The sequence below is a fragment of the Seriola lalandi genome, unplaced genomic scaffold, assembly GCF_002814215.2.
Source record: "Seriola lalandi dorsalis isolate HSWRI2012SDOR001 ecotype SW California unplaced genomic scaffold, Sedor1 jcf7180002055008, whole genome shotgun sequence".
Taxonomy (NCBI): domain Eukaryota; kingdom Metazoa; phylum Chordata; class Actinopteri; order Carangiformes; family Carangidae; genus Seriola; species Seriola lalandi.
In genome coordinates this window covers 3,064,695-3,087,874 of record NW_019525551.1, presented here as the reverse complement: position 1 = coordinate 3,087,874, position 23,180 = coordinate 3,064,695, and the positions used below count along the sequence as shown (strand labels likewise).

General features: G+C 40.0%; 1 protein-coding gene across 1 annotated transcript; it reads right to left on the bottom strand.

Moving 5' to 3' along the window:
• Positions 1–1,959: 1,959 nt before the first annotated feature.
• On the bottom strand, positions 1,960–16,583 carry tat (tyrosine aminotransferase). Its single transcript, XM_023397433.2, has 12 exons — positions 16,429–16,583; positions 14,900–15,204; positions 14,574–14,678; positions 13,200–13,267; positions 12,698–12,856; positions 10,600–10,738; positions 10,417–10,469; positions 5,170–5,322; positions 4,959–5,087; positions 4,371–4,454; positions 3,361–3,459; positions 1,960–3,231 (listed from the first exon to the last, which is right to left on the bottom strand). Exons 1-12 carry the CDS (start codon positions 16,431–16,433, stop codon positions 3,091–3,093), a joined length of 1,440 nt encoding a protein of 479 aa, XP_023253201.1. The 5' UTR covers positions 16,434–16,583; the 3' UTR covers positions 1,960–3,090.
• Between the last annotated feature and the right edge of the window lie 6,597 nt (positions 16,584–23,180).

The following is a 23,180-nucleotide window of genomic DNA, read 5'->3' as shown; positions in this document are numbered from 1 at the left end:
GTAAGTCATATATATATTTTGGATAGGAACAAGTATTAACTGGAATGATAAGGTGGGTCCTGCATTGTTTTGATTATCTGCATTGTAGAGGGGCGTTGTGATAAATTTGTTGTTATCCACAAACAGGTGGGCACTTGGGGCCCATAGCTCTTTTTCTTTACCTCGGGGCCTCCTAACAGATTTAAGGACTGGTTCATAGTTTCTCAAGTGTAACTTAAACAAGAGTCAGGAGCCCATCTGAACACTGAAACTGTTTTTTCTTGCTGTAATTTTTCCTCCAGTTCATTAAGAAATCCCTTCCCCAATGTGTCTTAATTGCAGGACAAAGTCCACAGTCCACAAAATGATAGTCTTTTTAGTGTTTAGACTCTTTTTGTTAAGATCCCTCCACTGAAGATCGTCAGGGGAACACTGAGTGGAAAAACAAAGAGCAAAGAGAAAAACAAACTAAAATGAACTTTGAAACTTGATTTGATTCATGCAAATAAACTTTGGAAAACAGTTTTGCAAAACATGAGGGCTGTGGGTTTTGTCCTTCATCACTTACTGAAACAGCATTATGGGATTTTTTTTTACGAACAGGATGAATGATTACAGCAAGCAGAAGCTGTTTGGGTTACATATGGCCTCCTAACAGACTGGAAAAACTAAGAGCCCATCCTGTAATACAATCTAGGGAATATTTGTTAGTTTTGGGGGAATGTGAGCATTTCTGTTTAGTTGCTGTTATTACTTGTTATTTGAAGAGATGAAGTACAAAGTGTTTGGGGACGGTTCAATCATGTCATGTAATTGTCATTTTCACTGTCAGCTCTCTGAGGTTGTACTTAGTCACTGTGTCGCTTTGAGCTAATTGCTAACGTCAGTAGCTAACATGTTCACAATGACAGTGCTAACATGTTGTTTAGCAGGAATAATGTTTACATGTTCCCTACCTTAGTTCAACATGTTCATGTGTTAATGTTTTAGAACCAGTCCTACACACAAAGCACAGCTGAGGCCGGTGGGAACAAGTTCAAACAGTCCAAAAGTGGAGAAATTAGACGTAATAAAAAGTCAGAGGATCCATCCAGCAATCAGGCAGTAGGGGAAAGGTCATTAGGTTTCATCCTCTAGGGACCATCTGTGCAAATTTTCATGGAAATACATCCAGTAGTTGCTGATATGTTTCAGTCTGGACCAGAGTGGTGGACTGACTGACTGTCGAGTGTTGCAAGAGAAATGCTGCCAAATGGAAAGTAATTGTATCCTCCATATGTTTATGGAAGGGCTCTAGATCAGAGGAGTCACAGGCTGCAGAGCAAGGAGCCATCTGTGTACTGTGCATGAAAAGTCACATGTACAGTTACATAAGAATCAAATACAGTGTAGAAAGCTGAAGAAGGGAAACCGGAGGCTTGAGGATAGAGCAGCGGTTCCCCACCTTTCCCAACTCATGTCCCACTTGAAAATCCCCAAAATGTTGGTGGTCCACATCTGACCCCATAACATTACAGAGGCCAAATAATGCCTTCTCATAGCACTTTTTATTTGAATGATAACAATCGAACATTCAAGAAATATGTAGGAGGCTCAATTTTTCTCTTTTGTTTGATGGGGAGAGATCACCCTCTGTCTCTTGACTCTCTTTCCTTTAATTCTTCCTGTTGCTAACCAGCTAATCATTTTGATTCTCCAGTGTTTCTTCTTTTAGCGTGCACAAACCAGTACACAATGTGGTCCGGGCCGGCAACAAAATAAAAATAGGAACTGTTTTGCAAAGGAATCTTTCGGCCCACTTGCAATACTTCCACAGTCCACCAGTGGGCCATGGCCACTGGAACCACTGGAATAGAGATAGCATTCCCTCACTGGTGAACACAGGACAGTCTTTTGATAGGTCTGCATGATTTGAGTGCAGAATACTTCGTGAGAGTTGAGTATCTAATAATTATCTTCTCTTATATCAAGCAGCATCAGTCATGTCAACATGTTTTTTTATTCGGTTACTATCAACAAAACTACTAAATAAGATCTTGTGTCTGTAAAAATATATATTTATATGCCTTTCAATATGACACAATCAACATACAAATATACAGAGAAGGTTCTGATAAAGAGCATGCCCATGCAGTCTAACACTTTGCACTGAGAGTCATTTTCTAAGTATACAGAAGATTATCAATACATAAAGTTTACAAAAATCGATACTGAATATATATACTGCCTGTAATTGTGGATCAGAGAGTAAAAAACAGGCGTAAAGTACCATGAAGGTGTGTTCATCATGCATGGATGCAGTTGATATCGAAGAGGCTACGTTACATAGGCATACAAAGCCGTACACAAATTATATAAATACACAAAAACAAGTAGAGGTTAATATAAGTTGCCTGTATAAAATATAAATATTTGGTCTTCTCATTTCATATGGTTTACATCAAAAATTACACCATGAATGGACCATCAGATACACTGCTCACAAGCTTTTGGTGCCACAGTGATGACAATATTAACACAGTTTTGACGTCAGATTTGTGTAAGTATAACTTCATAACATGGTGGAATAAAATTTCAAAGCTGATTCCAGCTCAGTATACACTAATGAGCCAAGATATTATGACCACGCACAGATGAGGTGATAATCTCCTACCAACGGCGCATGTCAAGGTCTGGGGTTAGATTTAGACAGACACCATGTGATATCATCCGGCAAGGTGTTGTGTTGGATTCACATACGTGCAAGTGCCTCTTCCATGCCCTGTCCCCCAACTGGCTTTCCCACATGTATGTCACAGACTCAGCAGTACATGAAACAACACACCCCCTACCAAAGCAGGCCCCTTGCACTGTTTTAACGCAGTCTGAATGCAGCCTTAGTCTGAAAGGATCTTAAAGGATCTGCTGCTAACATCAGGACCACACAACACTGTGAGAGAGTCCATGCTTTGGCAGGTCAGAGCTGTTTTGGTGGCAGAGGAAGGACCAACAATGTACTAGGCAGGGGTGGTCATAATGTTTTGGCTTATCAGTGTATGTGACAGTTCATCCAGCCTTTAAGCTTTCATCTCCACAAGGACCACACTGTTGGACTGGTGGAACTAGGCTCCATCACTGGTCCAGATCGTTGCTGTCGCGGCTGCGGGGCCGGTAGTGGCACTGGCAAAACTCCCTGATCCGAACACAAGCCTCCACCATCATCTCTCCTGGCACCGTCACCACAATGCGGAAGAAGTTGGGATACTCAAATGCCTGGGAGAGGACACATAATGGATAGTCTTAGGCATTAAAGTGATGATGAAGTGCGTAGACAGACAAAGGGACAAATGGTACATGAAATGTAAATGATACGCAGTGACAGACAAAGGGATGGTGTCTTACCGAGGCAGGCAGACAGAAGACCGACTGCTCAGTTACCAGCCGTTCAGTGAAGTCCACGTCATTCTTAAAATTTGGAAAGTGATCCATGTCAATCCCCACCTGGAAAAACGTGCACATAAAAACAAAAAGTTCATATAATAAAATATTGTACAATCACAAAGAAAAGACTCAAATTCATGGATAGGCAGGATTAGAATGTGAATGTGATGTTAACATCTACCATTACTCATTCATTTTAGGTGATGTGGTGAATTTTAAAAGCTTTTTAAATGTTCAAATTACATATTCACTGATTTCCTCTTAATTTATGAATATGGCTATCAATTTTGAGATACTGTAATGTAATGTAAAATCAGAAGTAAATGGCAAGCACTTTTTGAGGTCTATGTCACCGCCGCCATCAACCAGTCAAGTTGCAGTTTACATACATGTCCAGACTTATGTAGTATACTGTATGTAATAAAAGGTGTCAAGTGTATTTTATCATAATTAGTGAATTGATTTTCTGAGTTATGGCTAAAGACAATGGCTTTGACCTTTGACCTTTTACCACCAAATTATGATCAGTTCATACTTGAGTCCAAGTGAAAGTGCCAAATTTGAAGAAATTCCCTGAAGGTTTTCTTGAGATATCACGTTTCGCCGGGTCGCCAGCGTGTAGGCAAAATGAAATATAAATATGCTGCTGTATATTTACAATATGGCCAACTATAATGAGAACTAATCAATGTCCCTAACTGCAAATATTTAGCACACAGACTGTCCAGACTGTATACATATGTTAAATACTCCAGCAATTTAGTGACGCGCTTCCATAACTTTGGGGATTTACAGGAGACAAACCTAACGTCAAAGCCACATCTGACATTATACTCTCTGACATGAAAACTGAACTTTGTGAGTAAAATCGGTGGAATGCCCCCCTTTAACTACAAAGTAATCTTGACATAATAAAATAAATGCATGTGTGTCGATGTTCAAAATGAACCCCACACACTTCTGGTACTGACCATGAGGTACATGGCTCCTGATGGCATGACGGGGTTCAGGCCGGGGATGGTGGACAGTTCATTGAAACAAATCTCTGAGTTGGACTGAGGAAGAAAAAATTAAAAAATATTACGTATTATTGTGGTACATATTACTGCAAGTCAGAATAAACACAAATAAAACAAGAAAAAGTTTGAAGCATCTTATTTGTGTCAGATATGATGAGAAGTGAATGGTTGTTGTCTTTGCTCAGGCAGAGATCAGGTCATTTGTTGCTTTAAAGCTGCACTAGTCAATAGTTTTACACTAATACATTGTTTTTTATATCTACAGCACATTGAGCTTCTGATCTTATATTCTACAGAATACACACATTTGCATAACCAGGGTATTTAAAACATATACTCACATTTTTAATTGTACATAGCAGAACGTAGGAGTTGCTGCTGAGCATAACTAACACTACACAGGTAAGGGTCAGCTGACTGACTCATGTGTCCACGGTAACATTTGTATATTGATCAAACTGTAAATCCCAGTAAAATATTGAGATAGAGAGAAGATACATTGCACATTACTCAATCCTGATTAATTATCTCCATATTTACCTTCAGGAAGCTGATGGTGTTGTTGTAGAAGCTTTGACTTGTGTTGTTGAGGATGCCCTCCAGTGCTCCCTGGACAATGGTGCATGCTCCCAGAATGCGTTGGGTCAGTTTCACCAGCCCCTGTCGAATCTGCAGAAGAGACAGACAATTAGTAAAATATAAGAACATTGTACTATTAAAATATACACATATATATATAAATAAGATGTACCTGGGATCCAAATATATCATTCCTGTCATGGATCTGGATCCATCCCAACCTCCAACCAGGGACCAGCCAGCGTTTAGCCAAGCCGCCACAGGAAAGGATGGGAACGTCGCTGCTGAGGGACGCCATGGACGGACAACTGCAGCCTGGGAAAACCTAAAGAAAGGAGCAGGAGAAGAATTAAATACGTTCAGAAAATCATCCATGGGAATGGGTCACCTTCAAGTTGATGGGTTTTTTGGCAAGTTTATGGCGGTCAAATGAAACACATGGGGCCATATTTTTGACACAGAAAGTAAAGGGATATGATGTGCTTGGCAACACAACAAAAAAAATCAAAAGTTACTTCTACAAAAAGTTATTAAAACAAGCACAGCGTGCAAATGATCTGTATCTCTTCATATTTAGCCCCATGAACACTTGTCAGAGCTGCACAATTAATCAAAATGTAATTGAAATCACAATATGATTTTTTGCATATCCTGGAGCCCTAGTAAAAAGTATCAAAAAAAAATTTTTTTTTAAGAATTTAAAATTATGGACAAATACGAATATCAATCTGAATTTGGAGGTGAGAGAGAAACCAAGTAAGACTAGAGACAATAAAAGAGTACAGAGAGAGAGCGATAACAGAGAGAGGATGACAGTAACCACAGTGATCTACGCTCCACCTACAGAAAGCTGGTTCTCATTAAAGCCTTACAGTATCTTTGACATTGAGCAGAGAACCGCCCCGCGTCCTATTGGTCAGACTGCTGTGAATGACACAGCAATTTTTGGCTTGTGGCTGTTTGAGCTCATCTAACATGCAGAGACTCCCTCAACCCCTCCCCTCTCTGAAATCAAATATCTGCGATTACATGAAAACATCATGAGCAGCACAGGAAGGGTCAGGACGGTGTGAGAAATTGAATGTAAATAAAAATGGAGCAAACATGGAGCACTGAACTATTTCACCTCTAGCCACTTCATTGTAAAGGTTTGTTATAATAATCAATGACTTTACAGCTCATATACATTCTGCACAGACAGTGTTGCAAAAATGTACTGCTGAGGATCTTATGGAGAAGAGGGACACGGGGAAATGCCCCACTGACTCAGCGTTGATTGGATGGGGCAGTTCCCAGACACCCTGGCCCCTCAAAACACTCGAGTCATAAACGAGAGGCCCCACCACCACACCCCCCACCCAGCTCTCCACCCACCACACACCCCCTAATCCTCCCCGTTTCCTGCTTCTCCAAAATCTGACAACCGACTTAATTGCAAACACATGCAGCCAAAAAAGTGCAAAGTCATTCTGGTCTGTTTGTGCTCAAAGTGAAATGGTCAGATGGTGCTGGTGGTGGTTGCGTTGGTAGGAGGGTTTTCTCCACTCACAATAGCTGCTACAACAAAATTAAAAAGTTCAGATGTAAGCGTTTAAAATGCATCTGTCCTTGTGAAGCTGATGGAAAGCTGCATTTTATTTTTGTGGCTGTGAGACAAAGTTTCTTCTCTAGTTTGTGACTGTACTCACTTCTGCTGCTTACATTACATTCACATTCACATTTACATTTACATTCACTCGTTTGGCCGACACTTTATGAAGAGTGACTACTTTAAAGCTTTGGTGCAACAGGAGACCTTGGTGTGACTTGTACCAACTGCTTCTGTTATCTTCATCAATATAAAGTACACGTCTTCCCCCATAACTACAGCATCCTCCCTGCACTCAGCAGAAACAACGGAAATTGACTTGGTTTAATAAACATCGCATTTTGCGAATGAATATACCGGACCTTTATTTGTCCATTCTAACACTAGTAAACCATTCACCTCTCAGCCCTTTGCAGTGGGTCTGGATACTCCCCACACCACGTACACCTCACCCACTAACAACAACATCTCAACTCAGGTTTCCAGACGCTATTGAAATGAATGAAACAGCAGTAAATCCTGATTTGAGATCAATAAGTAGAAACAACAGAGAAGTAAAGGTGATGTAGAGGCCTGGCCTGAGACATGTAACACCAGAGGTGCAGTACATGTAATACACAGACTATATTCATGATAAACTTCTACTCCTACTCTGTCAGACTATATGAGATCCTCCATGGATTAATGACGAACCTCCCACCACAGCAAAGTGGCATGAGATAATCATGGAGTGTTTTACTCTTGAATACTTGACCTGTCTGCTTCACTCTTCAAAGGAACAGTTTATGAACATATGAACTCCATATCTCAACCTTTCAAACACTACAGTGGCCTAAACACTTTGAAGTATTATTCTTGACTAATTATGAACCACACAGAATTGTAATGTCCTTTTACTTAAGGAAAGGGAGGGGCAAAAGTTTTTAGTAACTACAGTGGGGTGTGGGTTTGTCTTGTGGTGGATATTCGGGTAAAACACTGGACACAAACACAGAAATAAAAAGCACAGACACGGACTGACTGAAGATTAAAGGGAGAGTTGGGGTTATTTGATGTGGGGTTGTGCATTACCCACAGTTGATTCTGTTCAGCATGCTCCCAGTTAGAAAAAGCATATTCCTACGCACAGTGCGCCTGCGGCCTGCAGTGTAATACAGTGTGCTCTGTAGGTGTGCGTAGGAATACGGTATTTCAGCAGGTGAAAAATGTAGTGCCAAAGGAAAGTTCTGTTTTCACAGGAAGATAAAGTGCTGAAAATATTCTACATGAAGTGTACATTTAAACAGATATTGGATTGTCTCAGTGGATGATTTTAAAAGTTTTTCTCATGGCATCGTGCACATCAACACATCGCACTGCCTGTGTGGTCTGTTGGCTTTCCTAACCAGGAGCCCACAGAGCAGAATCTACTGCGGGTAATGTAACGACTATTTAAGAAGTAGCTCACTATCCCTTTAACAAAAGATTATTATCGATCAATAAGGGGACAGAACTCACACTCATTCCTTATCCCAACAACACAGAGTCAGAGTAACCCTTTCACAGAACAAGTCCAAGAACGAGGGAGAAAGAAGTGAACACAGGTTGGTCGAGTTACTGACACATACTGTGTGTCCTTGAACACAAGACACCTAAAGTTACTTAAAAACTCAACCCACATGTAACATGTAACATGTAACATGTAACACGTAACATGTAACATGTCACATGTAACATGTAACATGTCACATGTAACCCCTTGAGCTTTCAGATTAGCTCTTTGCTCATTAACAGGATGAGGGAAGCAGTCGGCCTTTTTCAACACATACTATTAATCATGCAAATCAGTGTCACAGGAGACACTCAAGACTGAATGAATGGTTAATTAATAACTTCAACTATATATATTTATAGTATATATTTATATATATGTATTTAAATGATAAACCGACCATTTAATCCTCTCTTGCTTTCACAGTCTCTGACTGTCTCACTGCTAAATAAAAGTTGATGTTGCAGACTGTGGAAAGTTTTGATGAGACTGAATCGTAGACACATGAGTCTATTTTCTACTGATAAGTTGATGCAGTAAGTCACATAAGGTCTTTTACCCAGAGTGATGTCTGGCCTTGTGTGAACCTACAGTTTGGTCTCCATCAGTTCATCTTTACCTCCTGACATTGTTTGTATGTACATGGTCACTATCAGGCTGTGTGCAGATGGAACTAGGTCGGACTGGTGTAGTTATTTACTTATGTTGTTCATGTGAGGGAACGTTTCATTTCATTACTGCTCTTTCTTACTTCAGTGAACACTCTGTACCTACAGCACCCTCCCTGCACCGAGCAGAGACCACTGAAACACACTTTTGCTCCAAGTTCTTCATAAAAAACCCTCTTACTTTGATGAATTAACACTAGACCTATATTTTAATAGACCATTAAATATAATAATACAGTGTGATATTAAAATGGACAGTCAAATGTAAAATGTCTTCAATAGTTGCAAGATTAATGCTACATGCAGCTGTATGACGCACCTTATGAGACAGTAACCTACGTGTAAAACTACAATTCAACTCTCACCTTAATGAGCTGGCAAACCTTCATCCCACCTGTGTGTGTGTGTGTGTGTGTGTGTGTGTGTGTGTGTGTGTCTGTCTGTCTGTCTGTCTGTTTGTCTGTGTGTGTACAAGAGTCTGTATATCTGTGTATGTGTTTGCATGACCTTCAACTAAACTTTGACCAGCACAAACGTTTCAAGGCTGAAACACTGATGCCACAGATTTGGACTGAATGTGCTGACAGAGTTGTTTTCTGATCTTCAATTTGATCACTTTCAGGCTTAAAGGTCTGGTTCACTATCTGTCTCTTTGATTTTTGCCTTCATCCCAATACATTGGAGATGAAAGGAGTTTCAGTTATGTTGCTCAAATCATTGCAAAATGACTCTGGTCAGAAACAGTGTCCATGTTATTCTGGATAATTCTTTCTTTGGTAGGAGAGAGTGCAGAGTCAAGGTGTATCCAAGTGCAGGAACGCAATGCAAACATATGTTCACTTGCTCTAGGGGAAATGTAATGATTCGTCCAGCAACTTGAGGATGAGAACTGACTTTACCACACAATAAATGCACAGAGAAGAGGAAATGTAGAGGATCTGGAGTGAAACGCTGTCACCCAGCCACACACTTATTGTTGCGCACTTGTTGCATTGTTTCTGAGAAAGAGCTGTTGCCCCTGTATTGGGGATCAAGCAGAAGGGAGGGAAGCACTGATAGCGATCCCGGTACCTCACCTCTGAATACCTGCAGATGCTGAGTACCAATCTGATAACAAGACTGGCTTTTCTCCAAATTTAAGATATGTGATTCGTGCTGCACAAAGCACTGACAAAGAAACTGTATTTAATCCAGGTCTGTCAAATCATGGCCGACTTAGTACCAGTCCTGATCTTTTTCATGCATCCCAAGAAAAAACATCTGTGACAGATATCTCAAAACCTGGGCAAATAAAACCCACACTATCTAGAATAAGAATGAATTTGCACTGTGGGCAGAGCTTCACCTCTGAATCTGCATTTCAAACGGACAAATCCTCACCATATTAGACCTGGAAAACCTTACTGGTTGCTGCCCCCCAGGCCTCATTCACAGCACATGGCCTCTAATCCTCCCTGTGCTGATGTGGGGTTGTGCCCTCGCCATCCAGAGCCAGAGCAAATACCACCAAATGAAACACAACCACTGCTGGCACTGTGGTGAAGAATGTGCCTCGCTGGTGTTACACAGGGCCAAGCACACCTGGCAACCTGTACTGAAATGGGACTGGTGTCGGTGTGTGGCTGCACTCACCATATCGGTGTAGATTTCATCAGCCAGAATGGGAACACAGTGTCTGGAGGCCACTGAAAAAAACAAGAAGCAACTCATTTTAAGTGTTTCGCACGTGCGGTGTTTGCTTCTATGTTCGACCGTGATGCCGGTTAAAAAGCTTTTGATGAATTTCCGCTCTTCTTTGTTAGAGCTGCAGCTCACCTTTGAGGATCTTCTGTAGGTGCTCCTTGCTGAAGACTGAGCCGCACGGGTTGGATGGATTGGTAATAATCAGACAGGATGTCCTCTCGTCGATCAGGCTCTCCATGTGCTGCAGGTCAATCTCCCATGACTTCTCCGGCTGCAAGGCACAGATGTATGTGAGGATGAGGGCAGACACTTTATTGTGCACGATAACACACGCTCATGATGTACAGAGATAGATACTGTTGACTGACATAGTGTTAGAGGGTGAAGCTTAAAGGTCATCATGTCATCAACAGCCAGTAAAAAGCTGTTAACAATAATACAGCCAACCACAACTGACCAAGCGCTTAAACCACTTCCTCTTTCAGTGTAACTATTTTTATGATGTAAGCCTCTCAGCAAAATGATTAAATGTAGAAACTGCAGCCGCAGCTGCTCAACAGGTGGCGGACAGCAGGTTGTCCCCTAATCACAAGGTCAGTGGTTCAATCCCCAGCTCCTCCAGTCTGTGTCCGTGGGCAAGATTATATTGTAAAGTGCTTTGATTGGTCTTTAAGACTAGAAAGTGCTGTTGATTTCCATTTTACAGTTCCTGTCTACAATGTCCCACATTCTTTAAACTGATGGTAACAACTGTTTATTTCACTGTCTCCAAGTATCTTGTTTCCTCTCTGCCATGCACCAATAGCAGGAGGTCCACACCCTCCTCCCATCAGTGGCCTGATTCTCACGTCTCCTCCTCAGATGTTTCCATTGGCCTCCAGTCACTTACAGTGTGAAGTATTTCTTTGTCTGGGAGAGTGATGGACTCCCTGATTATAATGACTGATGGAGAAACTGATGTACTGGCTCATTACATTTTAATGTGATGATGGCCAAATAGTTGGGTTTACTCTGGAGGATCTTTTTAAGTTTGAGATCTGCTTCCACTCTGCTGAGTAGTGAAGCTCATCCTGAACCACTGACAGCTTTATCTCCCTGCGGCAGCTTTCAGGACGTGTTCCATCTTTTTTATTCCAAAATGAAAAATTGATGAGAAGAGAAATATGAGAAAAAAAATTACTGAGAGAAAATGTTAAATCAAATGTGATGGCAGTGACGCATTAATATAAGAGGTGGGTAAACTAGAACCTCTTGTATTTACCATGAAAGAGGTCATCTATAATGTTATATACACTCTATATGATACTGACAGTGACCTTGACTATACACAATATAAATTGATTAATAACCTTAAATGATCAGAGCTTTTCACAGTGGCTGACTGCAGTATTTACAACATAAGATAAATAAATAAATAACTAAATCCCCAGTGGCCCACGTCTATGCATTTAGTAGACCACCAGTGTAAAGGTCACATCTGTCTGACCTCTGAAACTGCACAAAATCCTAATCATTACTATTATTATTATTATTATTATTATTATTATTATTATGAATTTTAAAACCATGGATTTTTTATATTCGCAAAACCTTTCCAGAGCCAAGAAAGCTGTTGTAATCATGTGTGTAACAGTATCTCCATATAAATTCTATGGCCACACAACACACAAGAGAGCCAGGAAGAGTAACTGGATACTGTGTTACAACACGGTGCCTCCTTGATTCATTTAAAAGATGCTCACACACAGTGAAAAAGTTCTTCAGGCCTCCTGAGGCTCCTGCTTTATGGGGCTCATGGAGTACACGCATCAGATTCCTTCTCTGGCTCGTTAAGTGGCACAAATAGAATCTACTGATCCAACTACTCATGAATTTTGATTGGGCCAAATGGCTCAAACTGTGGAAATAGTCATGTCAGAGTGTTTGCGATGCTCAGAATGAAAGACAAATCATTGTACTACAACCATTTCGTCCGAATGACAGGGTTAGTGGATGTCGCACGACCTGCAATTCTGACTGTGACCACAAGTCCAAAATAGTTTCAAAATTGTGTGTGTGTTTTTTGGGGATCCTGCTGCTTGAATGCAAAGTCAGCATTGTTGGGAGTGTTAACACATAATTCCGAGGTAGCTAGCCCTTGAGCTAACCTTATCCTGCATTTACAACAGTTTGTTACCACGTCTGTAGTGATAATTAGTAGGCTACAGTGGGATTGTACCCTCTCACTTACCAGCAGGTTGTAGAGTTTGACCTTGATACCCATGGAGACAGCCAGAGTCTTATATAAGGAGAAGCCTGGGCATGGGACCAGGATGTTGTCCCCTGGGTTACACAGGACACTGATAGCCAGGTCAATGGCCTGACTGCAGCCGCTGGTCAAAATCACATCCTGGAAGAGGGCATTCACTTTTCAGAGCACAGACACAGACAACATCAAACATATCTCCATCCATACTGATGATAACATGAATAAAGTCACTCTAACAACTAAAGTAACTTTGAAGACATGCACTCTGATGCATTACCATCTGATTAAAGGCCTATTTACTGTGAGCATAATATAAGTATTTTGTTTATTGCATCATGCTGCTCACTCACAATGTGGTTACAATACATTTAAGGTGTCCTATACTGGGATTCAGATTTAGAGATAACACTGCAGAGCAATGAGGATCAGAGAACGTGAATGAAAGTGTGTCAGCAAAGGTGTGAGGCGCATGGAGAGTGAGTACCTCTGCCTCCAGTGGAGCCTCGGGGCAGCTGTAGAAGTTGGCCACTGCTTGTCGGCTCTTCAGATAACCTGCCGATACAGACATACATTAGACCCACAGTGAACAATCAGAGCATCACTGACTGTTGGGGTTGGTAAACATGAGCAGGAGCCTGCATGATTTACAGACACCAGACCATTTCTGAGAATTAGATTTCTCAATATGGTAAATGGACTGCATTTATATAGCACTTTTCTGGTCTTACCACTTACACTACTAGTCACATTCACCCATTCACACACACATTTTTATTTTATTTATACTTTATTTAATCATGAAGTTTAATCATGAATATTAATAGCAGAAATACACATTTTCAGTGATTTAAGTATAAATTCAGGTATGTATTCAATATATATTCAATATACATATATATATATATATATATATATATGATTAAAAGCCTATTTCCTGTGAGCATATTATCAGTATTTTGTTTATTATTGCATCATATATATATATATATACATCTATATATACATACAAACAAGTGGACATTCTATATATACACAGCGCATCTCTATCACACACACGTGGACTGGAGGAGGAGGAGCCGGGGATCGAACCACCGACCTTCCGCTCTACCACCTGAGCCTCCTGAGTTTAAGCTGAAAGTCACATTAAGTCGCTAATGTGACTACAGTATCTCATATATGCATCTGTACCTCAGCGCTCAGGGCAATATAAAATAACTTCTATCTGTGAAGGAGGTTTTCTCACCCCATCAGCTTTATTACTGATGGCCCTCAGGTTCACCTGGGACAGGTTCACTCAGTGTTCACAGAATCAAAACCAAACAAGGTGAAGCTGCTTTTAGTTTCTCTGCCCCTCACCTGTGGAACAAACTTCCTGATCACCTGAGATCTGCTGAGACTGTCAGCTCATTTCAATCAGGGCTTAAAACGTGACTATTTGCTGCAGCTCACCAATAAATTACATACATAACATCTTTTTAATCTTATGCATTTGAATGTCTAATAGACTAGAGCACCCCTTTTAAAATTGTGTCCTAAGTGTCCTACCTGATCTTATGTATTTAAATATTCTTATTTTGACTTATTCAAATTAGTTTTTATTGTTTATAAATGCTTTTTAATGTTCTATTTTTTTATGTATTTGCATGCTTCTATAAAGCACTTTATAGAGGCCTTGTGTCTGAATGGTGCTATATATGCTATATAACTTGCCGTGCCTGTGGTTCACTTGCTGTCATTGTACTGCTCATCACTTTCTCTGCGGCACATCAGCTTTCAATAAGCACTTCTACATTTGAACTCCTGGTCATCGTGTTTTCTTCCTCACAAGGAAGGACCCAAGTCAGTCAGTGTGACTCACCGACAGAAGGAGCGTAGCCGTTGTACTTTTGCGAGTCTATAGCGTCTTTCATGGCCTGAAGCACTGCATCATCTGTGGGCAGGTTTCCAAACACAGTGGGGTCCCCTGGGGAACAGATGTGGGGTTTATTTCATTTCTAATCAAAGAAACTGATTGGAAATCTATGGGTGTAGTTATTCTTTATTGATTACAGTCACACAGCATTGGATTAAACTGTAGAGAGCTTCTATGAAAACTGTCTTACTGCTTGTTGTCTTATTGAACATGTTTATTGAATGTAAGCAACAAAGTTGTATCTGTCAGATGATTTGCAGAGACCCTCTTACCTATCGAAAGTGCAATCATGGGTTTATCTGGATTTGGGGTGATCTTCATGCCATCCACGATGGCCCTGATGGGGTTGAGCGTGTTGTTGGCCATCTCTGAAGGCTTCACCTCCCATCTCTGCCGGCGGCTCTTGGCTTTGGTTGGATACAAACTGCCATTCACACTTACATGGTGGATGCCGTTCCCGTGCACTCCCTTCCCGTTGACTCCAGTCCCACTCAGGGTTTTGCCATTGAGTGTGGTTTTGCCGTGGACTCCATTCCCATTCATCTGAACCAAGTAAGACTTGTTATCCATCCTGGAACTGATGAGACCGACAGTGAGTGTTAGAACAGGAATATGGAAGTACATTTACTCAAATAGTTTTGTACTTAATCTTGGTACTTGTACTTTATGTGAGTATTCCATGTTATGCTCCATTATACATTTACTACTTCACACATTTGACATTAACAATGATCATCATATAAAATATAATGAAGTGTTATTAAACCAGCCAACAGCACATATAATACTCAAAAAATAGCTCCTCCTCACCCAGCTGCACCTTTCACATGCTCCTTATGTATCAATAATATAAAATAATCCAATAACAGCCTATAAAATATATAATAAAGAAACATGTTCTGCATAATGAGCTCTTGTACTTTTGATACTTTAGGTACATTTTGTTGTTAATGCTTCTGCACTCTTACTTAAAAACCATTTTTAATGCAGGTCATTTACTTTACTTTTTTTTGGGGGGGGGTTGCTTAATTTACTTAGTCTACATAGAGGATATGGAAATGTCTCTTTGTTGTGCTGATGCACAACTACAACAAAAAAGAAACTGCCTCAAATTTGTTGTTTCATTCATCAGCCAAGATTAATAAAAAATGGTCAAGAGTAATTCAAATATTCTTATTAATAGCCTAATTAAAACCTGCTCAGTCATTAATGCTGTTGATCATCATCCTGCATTGAGAGATTATTCACAGATGAATATAGAGAACATTTTCTCGCGTTGTTTTGGAGGATTCTTGCATTTGACTAATATCACTAATGCATTTACATTTTTATAAATCACAGATTATTATTTTGCATATAAATTGATCGCATGGTTTGTGAAACTGTCCTCCCGCTGTGACACAAAGAGCACGCGGTGATTAATCCGCATCATAAACAATTCTTATCATTATATTCTCAAGTCTTCGTACCTCATTATTTAATCATGGTGCAAAACAAATTTACTTTGGAAATGAACTGACAAAGATTTATCTTCCAAACATGTTCAAAATAGATGAAACGCAAGAGTTCATATTGTATTACAGTGTATGACGGCCATCAAGAGGCTGCACAGTTGCAGTGAAATTCGTACAGGCCTGATGAATATCTCTGTGCATCCTCAATAAATCTGAGGTTCAGTTTTATAAACAAGAACACTCTGAAAATATATATTAAAATATTCTACAACTTTCATATTCTAGAACCACTCATTCAAATCATGCTTTCATGTCAGAGCACAGATTAATTTAAAGGATTTACTCACCTCATTGAAAATGTCCAAAACTCTCCAAAAAAAGTTAATTACATAAAGTGAACTGTGCGGGATGCATCAAGCCGGTTTTATAGCAAGATCCTCGAAAATGGGTGTTGAACCCTGCCCAGACTTCCATTGGTGGAGGCTGAGGGCTGTGTCATTACACCCCTCTTACATCACTAACCAGAACCATACCACCTCAACTGCATCAGTCACCGGCTGGAGAAGGGCGAGAGACCGGACGCCTCAGTGCGTCATGCGCAATGGCGTCAAAACAAAAAAGGCGCACAGAGTCCGTCATCATGGCACCACGCATGAAATTCTATACATTCCTTATAGAGGAAAACTACAAGTGGGCTACCCCTTCCTCAATACAGCGTCTTTCATCAAAAGAAATTCATTATTTTATTTCACAGTACTTTATACTTCACTACATTCCAGTGGTAAATATTATGCTTTCAGTGTGTGCTGTATTTGACAAATTCAATTTTCAAAGTCAGATTTTTGCATACAAAACATATGATGATATTAAAAGAAAATATGATGCAACTTTATATATTAAGATATCAACAATATACACTAAACCTGTTGTTAAGACTGGTTCCATTTGGAGTAAGTAAAGCAGTAAAATGCAACTTACAGATTAATGCATTAATGACAGTAATATGACAGTATAATATATAATATTGACACATCGGGCAAACTAAGTACTTTTAATTTGTATATATTGGTACTTATAATTAATATAATACTCCATTTAAATGTCACCTCAGTAAAGGAAAGTTTTCCCTCCTCCACCACTGTCCATATGATATATGTTATGTAACAACCCTTCTTGCTTCATTCATCCACTCCTGAAAAGCAGACCACAGGGCTTTCTAGAATTTGGTCTGCAAACACGCTACAATCTGCTACTGTTTCAGACAGAACAAACATAATCACCTGTCAAATCATCAATATGACTGAATATTGCAGAACCTCTGGACTCTGGGGCTGGTCCACAGTTCATAGTCAGCCTCAATACATTTCCAGGACACCATACAATTGTTTAAATAACCTCTGGGCCTATATACCGAGTCTCACCTTTACATCTTTTCGTATTTCATTACATTAATCTTCATGAAAATTGAACTTAGGTCTCTTTCTCATACACATGTAGCTCTGGGTTGCAGCAGTAGCCTCTTGTGATATCTTGATGTGTCATTCCTTTATCATCTCCTGGCTATGGAGCTTGGTGACATGACCACAAGATTTAATATAATGAGTGACGCACCTGTACAAATACAGTGGCTCCTAATGACAAAGCGCATACAACAGTAACCCTTCTGTTTGGCTAAGCTAACCATCTCTTAGCTTCAGAACGTCAAACTATTACTTTAAACTTACCTTAACTCAGGAAACAAGCTGTAAACACAACACTGACATATTATCACCTTTTTGTTGATATTCCAAACAAACAAATATCTGTTTTTTTAGCTACTAAATGCTCCACTATGTTCCCAAGCTAGTCGCTAACTTTGTCTGTCTGTCTTTTGTGGCAGGACAAGTAGCTTACAGTGTTTTTGTTTAGTTTTTTTGCTGCTTCTGACACTGAGAGAACAGTGACAGTGATCAAAAATAGTAAAGTTTGGGCCATAAAACCAAAACAATGAGATAAAAGTCACAATAATACTCCATACAGTTTAGGGGAATTGCAGAGTCACTACAGTCAAATCCTTTTACATATAGACGTGGCTGATAGTAATTGACATTGACTATTCTCTGGTCCATCTTTAATAGAACAGACATGTTGCTTTTGATCAATGTAACATATTATTTTACATGACACAACAAATAAAAATGGTATGAACAAAAATATTCTCCTCTAATATGCTCCCAGCTGTGAGTTTCAGTTCTTCTCATAGATGTTAAGTTTGATTAAGATCAGGACTCACAGCAGGCCGCTTCAGAGCAGGTCAGTGTTTTTATTTCATCCATTCTTGGCTGCTTGTACATGTATGTTTGTCATTATCCCATTGGAGGAGCTGTGACCTGCAGCTGATAATCTCCTGATTTCATTGTTCCCTGCACAGATTCTAGGCTCCCTGTGCCAGAAGCAGCAAGGCAAGCCTTTAACATAACTGAGTCTCTTCCATGTTTCACAGTGGAGATGCTCAGGTCCTTTGACGTTTGCAGTGTTTTATCAGTCAGTGGTGGCCAGTGGACTCTTTCATGCTGCAGTCTGCTGGGGCGGCAGCATGTCTGACATGAACACAAAGAGACTGGACAAGCTGGTCAAAAAGGCTGGGTTTGTGCTTGGCAGGAGTCTGGACTCACACAGGACTGTTGTGGAGAGACGCATGTAATGTAAAATGGAGGCCATCTTTGACAATACCAACCATCCTTTCCACAACATTCTGGCAGGACAGAGAAGCAGCTACAGGTGCAGCAAACGTCTCATCTCACTGCGCTGCAGAACAGAGAGGTTCAGGAGATCCTTTGCTCCCACTTGCCATCAGGGTATACAACACCTCAGTCAAAGGAAGTGGACTAATCTAATTATTATTATTATTATTATTGTTATTATTATTATTATTAATAATAATAATAATAATTATTATTATTATTATTATTATTATTATTATTATTATTATTATTATTATTATTATTATTAATAATAATAATAATAATAATATTATCACAATGAGCTAATGGACACATGAATTTCCCCTAGGGGATAAATAAAGTATCTATCTATCTATCTATCTATCTATCTATCTATCTATCTATCTATCTATCTATCTATCTATCTATCTATCGATCGATCTATCTATCTATCTATCTATCTATCTATCTTTGTTGAAAGCTTCATTTTTATCTTACAAACATGCATTTTAGGGAACAGTCTGTTTTTTATGTTTCTGTGGGTCTTCTTGAGTCTTCATCCATTTAGCCCACTTACATTCAGAAAGCAATGTATAGTGCAACTGGACACTTGTGTACCTTGATCTTGGAGGTCAGTTTATATTTGTTTAGATGTTTACTTGGTTCCTCTTCCACCGTTCAAACTATTCTTCTGTTCAATCTGGGGTCAATATACCTCTTGCCACTATGTCCAGAGAGGTTGACTACAGTCCCATGAACCTGAATTATCCATATTGTACACTTTTCCTGTGTTTTATGTATTCGGCATGGTTCGCCTTGATAATGCTTTATGTTTGGACATTTTTTTTATTCCCTGTTTTATTTTGTAGTAGAGTTCCTTGTGTGTCCACTGTGTTTGTATTTGTCTTTGTCTTGTATTTCCCTCATTGCTGAGTGTCTGCCCACCCTGATGTGTTTATGCATTCATGTGTACCTGTGTTCAATCATCCTTACCTCCCTGGTGTGTAGGTAGTCACTGTACTCCCACTTGTCTTTGTCAGTCTGTCTGTTGTCCTATTGTTGTCAACCTGTAATCCTGCTTGTAGTTTTGCTCAGGTTTCCCTCTGAAGTTTGTTGTGCTCCAGTGTTCCCTGTGTGTTTTCGGATTTTCTGTGGTTTTGTTCCTACCTGTTTTTTTGGATTCTTATTTTGTAACCCTTAGGTGCTGATTCTGTGGATGTGCACTCTCCACAGGTTGTCCGGTAAGAACAGGAGTCCAATCACACACCCTGATGACCATGCCACTCATTTATTTATTTACTCATTACAGGTTATGATACTCATAAGTATGACTCATACTCATGAAGGTGTGTGGTTTCTATATAAAAGAGAGAAACAGAATATGTACAAAGTTAAGAATAAGCAATAATAATAATAAATATAAACAATATGTCCTACATACACATTGCAAGAGTAATGTGATGATAAACAACACAAATTAATAAATAAGAATAGAGTCCTCATGATTATCAGAGAACATTGAGGTTAAAAGTATTTTGGTTCAAACTTATTCCCGAGGTGATACACACACAGCTTTAATAACATTCAATGGCGGCGCAACTGCCCTTTAATAGATGCTTTTGTGCACATACACTGCTGCCATAACATACATAAACAATCAACACTCCGATGGCACATACATAACTAATTAACTGAAATATTGTTGGGGATTATATGTATTACAAAGAATGGCAGTAAATACCAGATCACTGATAATCGACATGATATGATTGTCAAACTACTACAAGGCATTACAGGGTAAACACTTTGATGTAGCGATGTGGACCACCACAACACTGGAAACAATTGGTCAATGATAAGGACGAAGGTGCCCACAGTAACTGCCCACAGATCATCCTTTTCCTGTTGCCTTGGAGTGGATCTGAATGACTGGCAGATAGTTCCTGATGATGTGGATCCAGAATTGATCTGCCAAGGCTTGGCAGTCGCCATCTGTGACAACTGAGGACCTCTGTGTCAGGGTAGACAACCTGTGGTGCTGATTGGTCAGGCCGCCCCATCAGCAGCATACTGGGAGTGATTGGGTCTGGGTAACCCAGGGGCTTGGAGTTGATAATACTCTCTACCTCAATAAGTATTGTTGTCAAGGCCTCCTTTGCGACAGTCTGAGATCCAAGGGTGGTGTGTAAAGCAGATTTGATGGAGCGAATCTCACGCTCCCAGTAACGTAGAAGTGTGGCACATGTGTGGGGTTGAAACAGAAGTGAATTTGCTGGTTTCCAAGTTTTGTTTGTAGAGGTGGGGTAATTGAGTTGAAAGCTTCTCTGAGTTCAGAGCTTGAAGTTTGTGCCTTGGTCGGATAACAGCTCAAAAGGCTTCCCTCGTCTTGCAATGAAGCATCAAAGTCCCATCAGGAAGGAGTCTGTATCCATACGGGTGAGCATATCAAGGTGTACAGCATGAGTTGTTAGACATTTGAACACTATGCCCCATCGTTTCATTGTGCGTCACCCAATGTTGACTAGGTACGGCCTGAAACAGTCCATACCCATGGAATAGTATGCTGGGCGATGAAGGCATAAGCTAGAGGGTGGAAGGTCACCCGTCCACAGTAATTGCTGATTATCAGTCCAAGTCTAAGTCATAAAAAAAAGTACAAAGTAATCCAACATCAGTAGAAAAACATGGTTTAAAAGATTAAAAGCTGAAAACAAAACACTAATAAGAGTCCTTAACAGAGATTCAATAAAAAATATATCAGATTTCAGGTAAACACTCAACAAAGCCAAATCCTGCAATGTTGGATGGTGGGTCCAGGTGGGCGGGGCTTGAGGCCTGACTGAGAGCAGTGACTGCTTTGTTGTGACATCACAAAGTTCCAGAAGTTCTGACGGCTGGTTTTAAGGCTCAGTTTCTGAATACAGGCTGTGTGCATTTCTCTGTGGACTGAGCGCTTTGATACCTTCACAGTATTAATATAGAACCTAGACCTGCTTTATAATCAAACAACACATGGACATCTACCTTTAGACTATATGGGACTTTAAACTTCTTCTTGTTTATCATTCATTAACTTATTTCAATATACACAAACAGCCAGTATTATCTTTGGTTATGAGGTATTCCAAGGCACATGGTACACGTTCATTTTTAAAACCAAAATAAACATATGGCAATTAAAGTAATACAACCAGATCACAGTTTCTCAGTCATGCTGTGAGCAAAAAACCCATGCCAAGACCTCTTAAAGTTTTCACCTTCATCACTGATTTTAGATTGTGTTCCTATGATACCATCTCTAACATAGACTCCATCCATGTTTTAAGGTCTGGAGAGGAAGGAGTTTTCCATAATGAGGGTCACTTGGGGCAGCCATGATGATTCCGACCTTTATCATTGTAAAGTCATATTTTGATATATTGGGCAATTCTGTTTGGTCCCCTAGTAAGCACAGTAGGTGATACAGGTATCATCAAGCCCACCCACCTCCCTATTTGAAAGCTTTTAATTTTAATATTTTCAGGAGGAACAGAGCATTGTTTCAATGAGGTGTAAGGGAGCAACACTTTAAGCCACATCTGTACAAGCAGTTCATTGTTCCATCGTTAATGGAAAATTGCTGCTTTATGATGTTCTTAGGGACACCTGTGCTTTTCCTACTATGACCATTTAAATTGTCTACAGTGAAAAAGCCATATGAACTACAATAAGATTTACAAAACTAGACTTTGTCCCATCGGCACGGTAGAGCACGGTCGCTTCACAGCAAGAAGGTTCTGGGTTCGAACCCCGGGACTGGGGCCTTTCTGTGTGGAGTTTGCATGTTCTCCCTGTAATATGCATGTCCTAAGACACGGTTAATTAATAGGTTAATTGGCAACTGTCAATGTGTGACAAGTGGTTGTTTGTCTCTACATGTCAGCCCTGTGATAGACTGGTGACCAGGGTGTACCCTGCCCTTGCCCAATGTCAGCTGGGATTGGCTCCAGCCCCTCCATGACCCTACAAAGCTAAGCAGTATAGATAATGGATGGATGGATGGATGGATGGACTTTGTCCCAAATGTAATGGATGTAAAACTGCATGCTGAAATACTTCAGTCAAAACAACAGGTCAAACACAAATTCAGCATATAGAAAGAGTAACTGTAAGGCATTAGCCCGTTGTCTCTATAGTACTCCCTGCCCAAACAAAAAGTTACTTATTCATGGTGGGTATGACATACTAATACCTGAGTCAACAAAACGTGAAGTGTCTCTGTGTTTGCCAGATGTGAGCCTCTAGACTGTCCAGTCACGTTGTGTTAAATCAATATGTGAGACAGACAAATAGTAATTTAGACAAAACACACTGATGATGGTGTTGTTGCCACAGAAAAACATTTGTTTCATATTTCA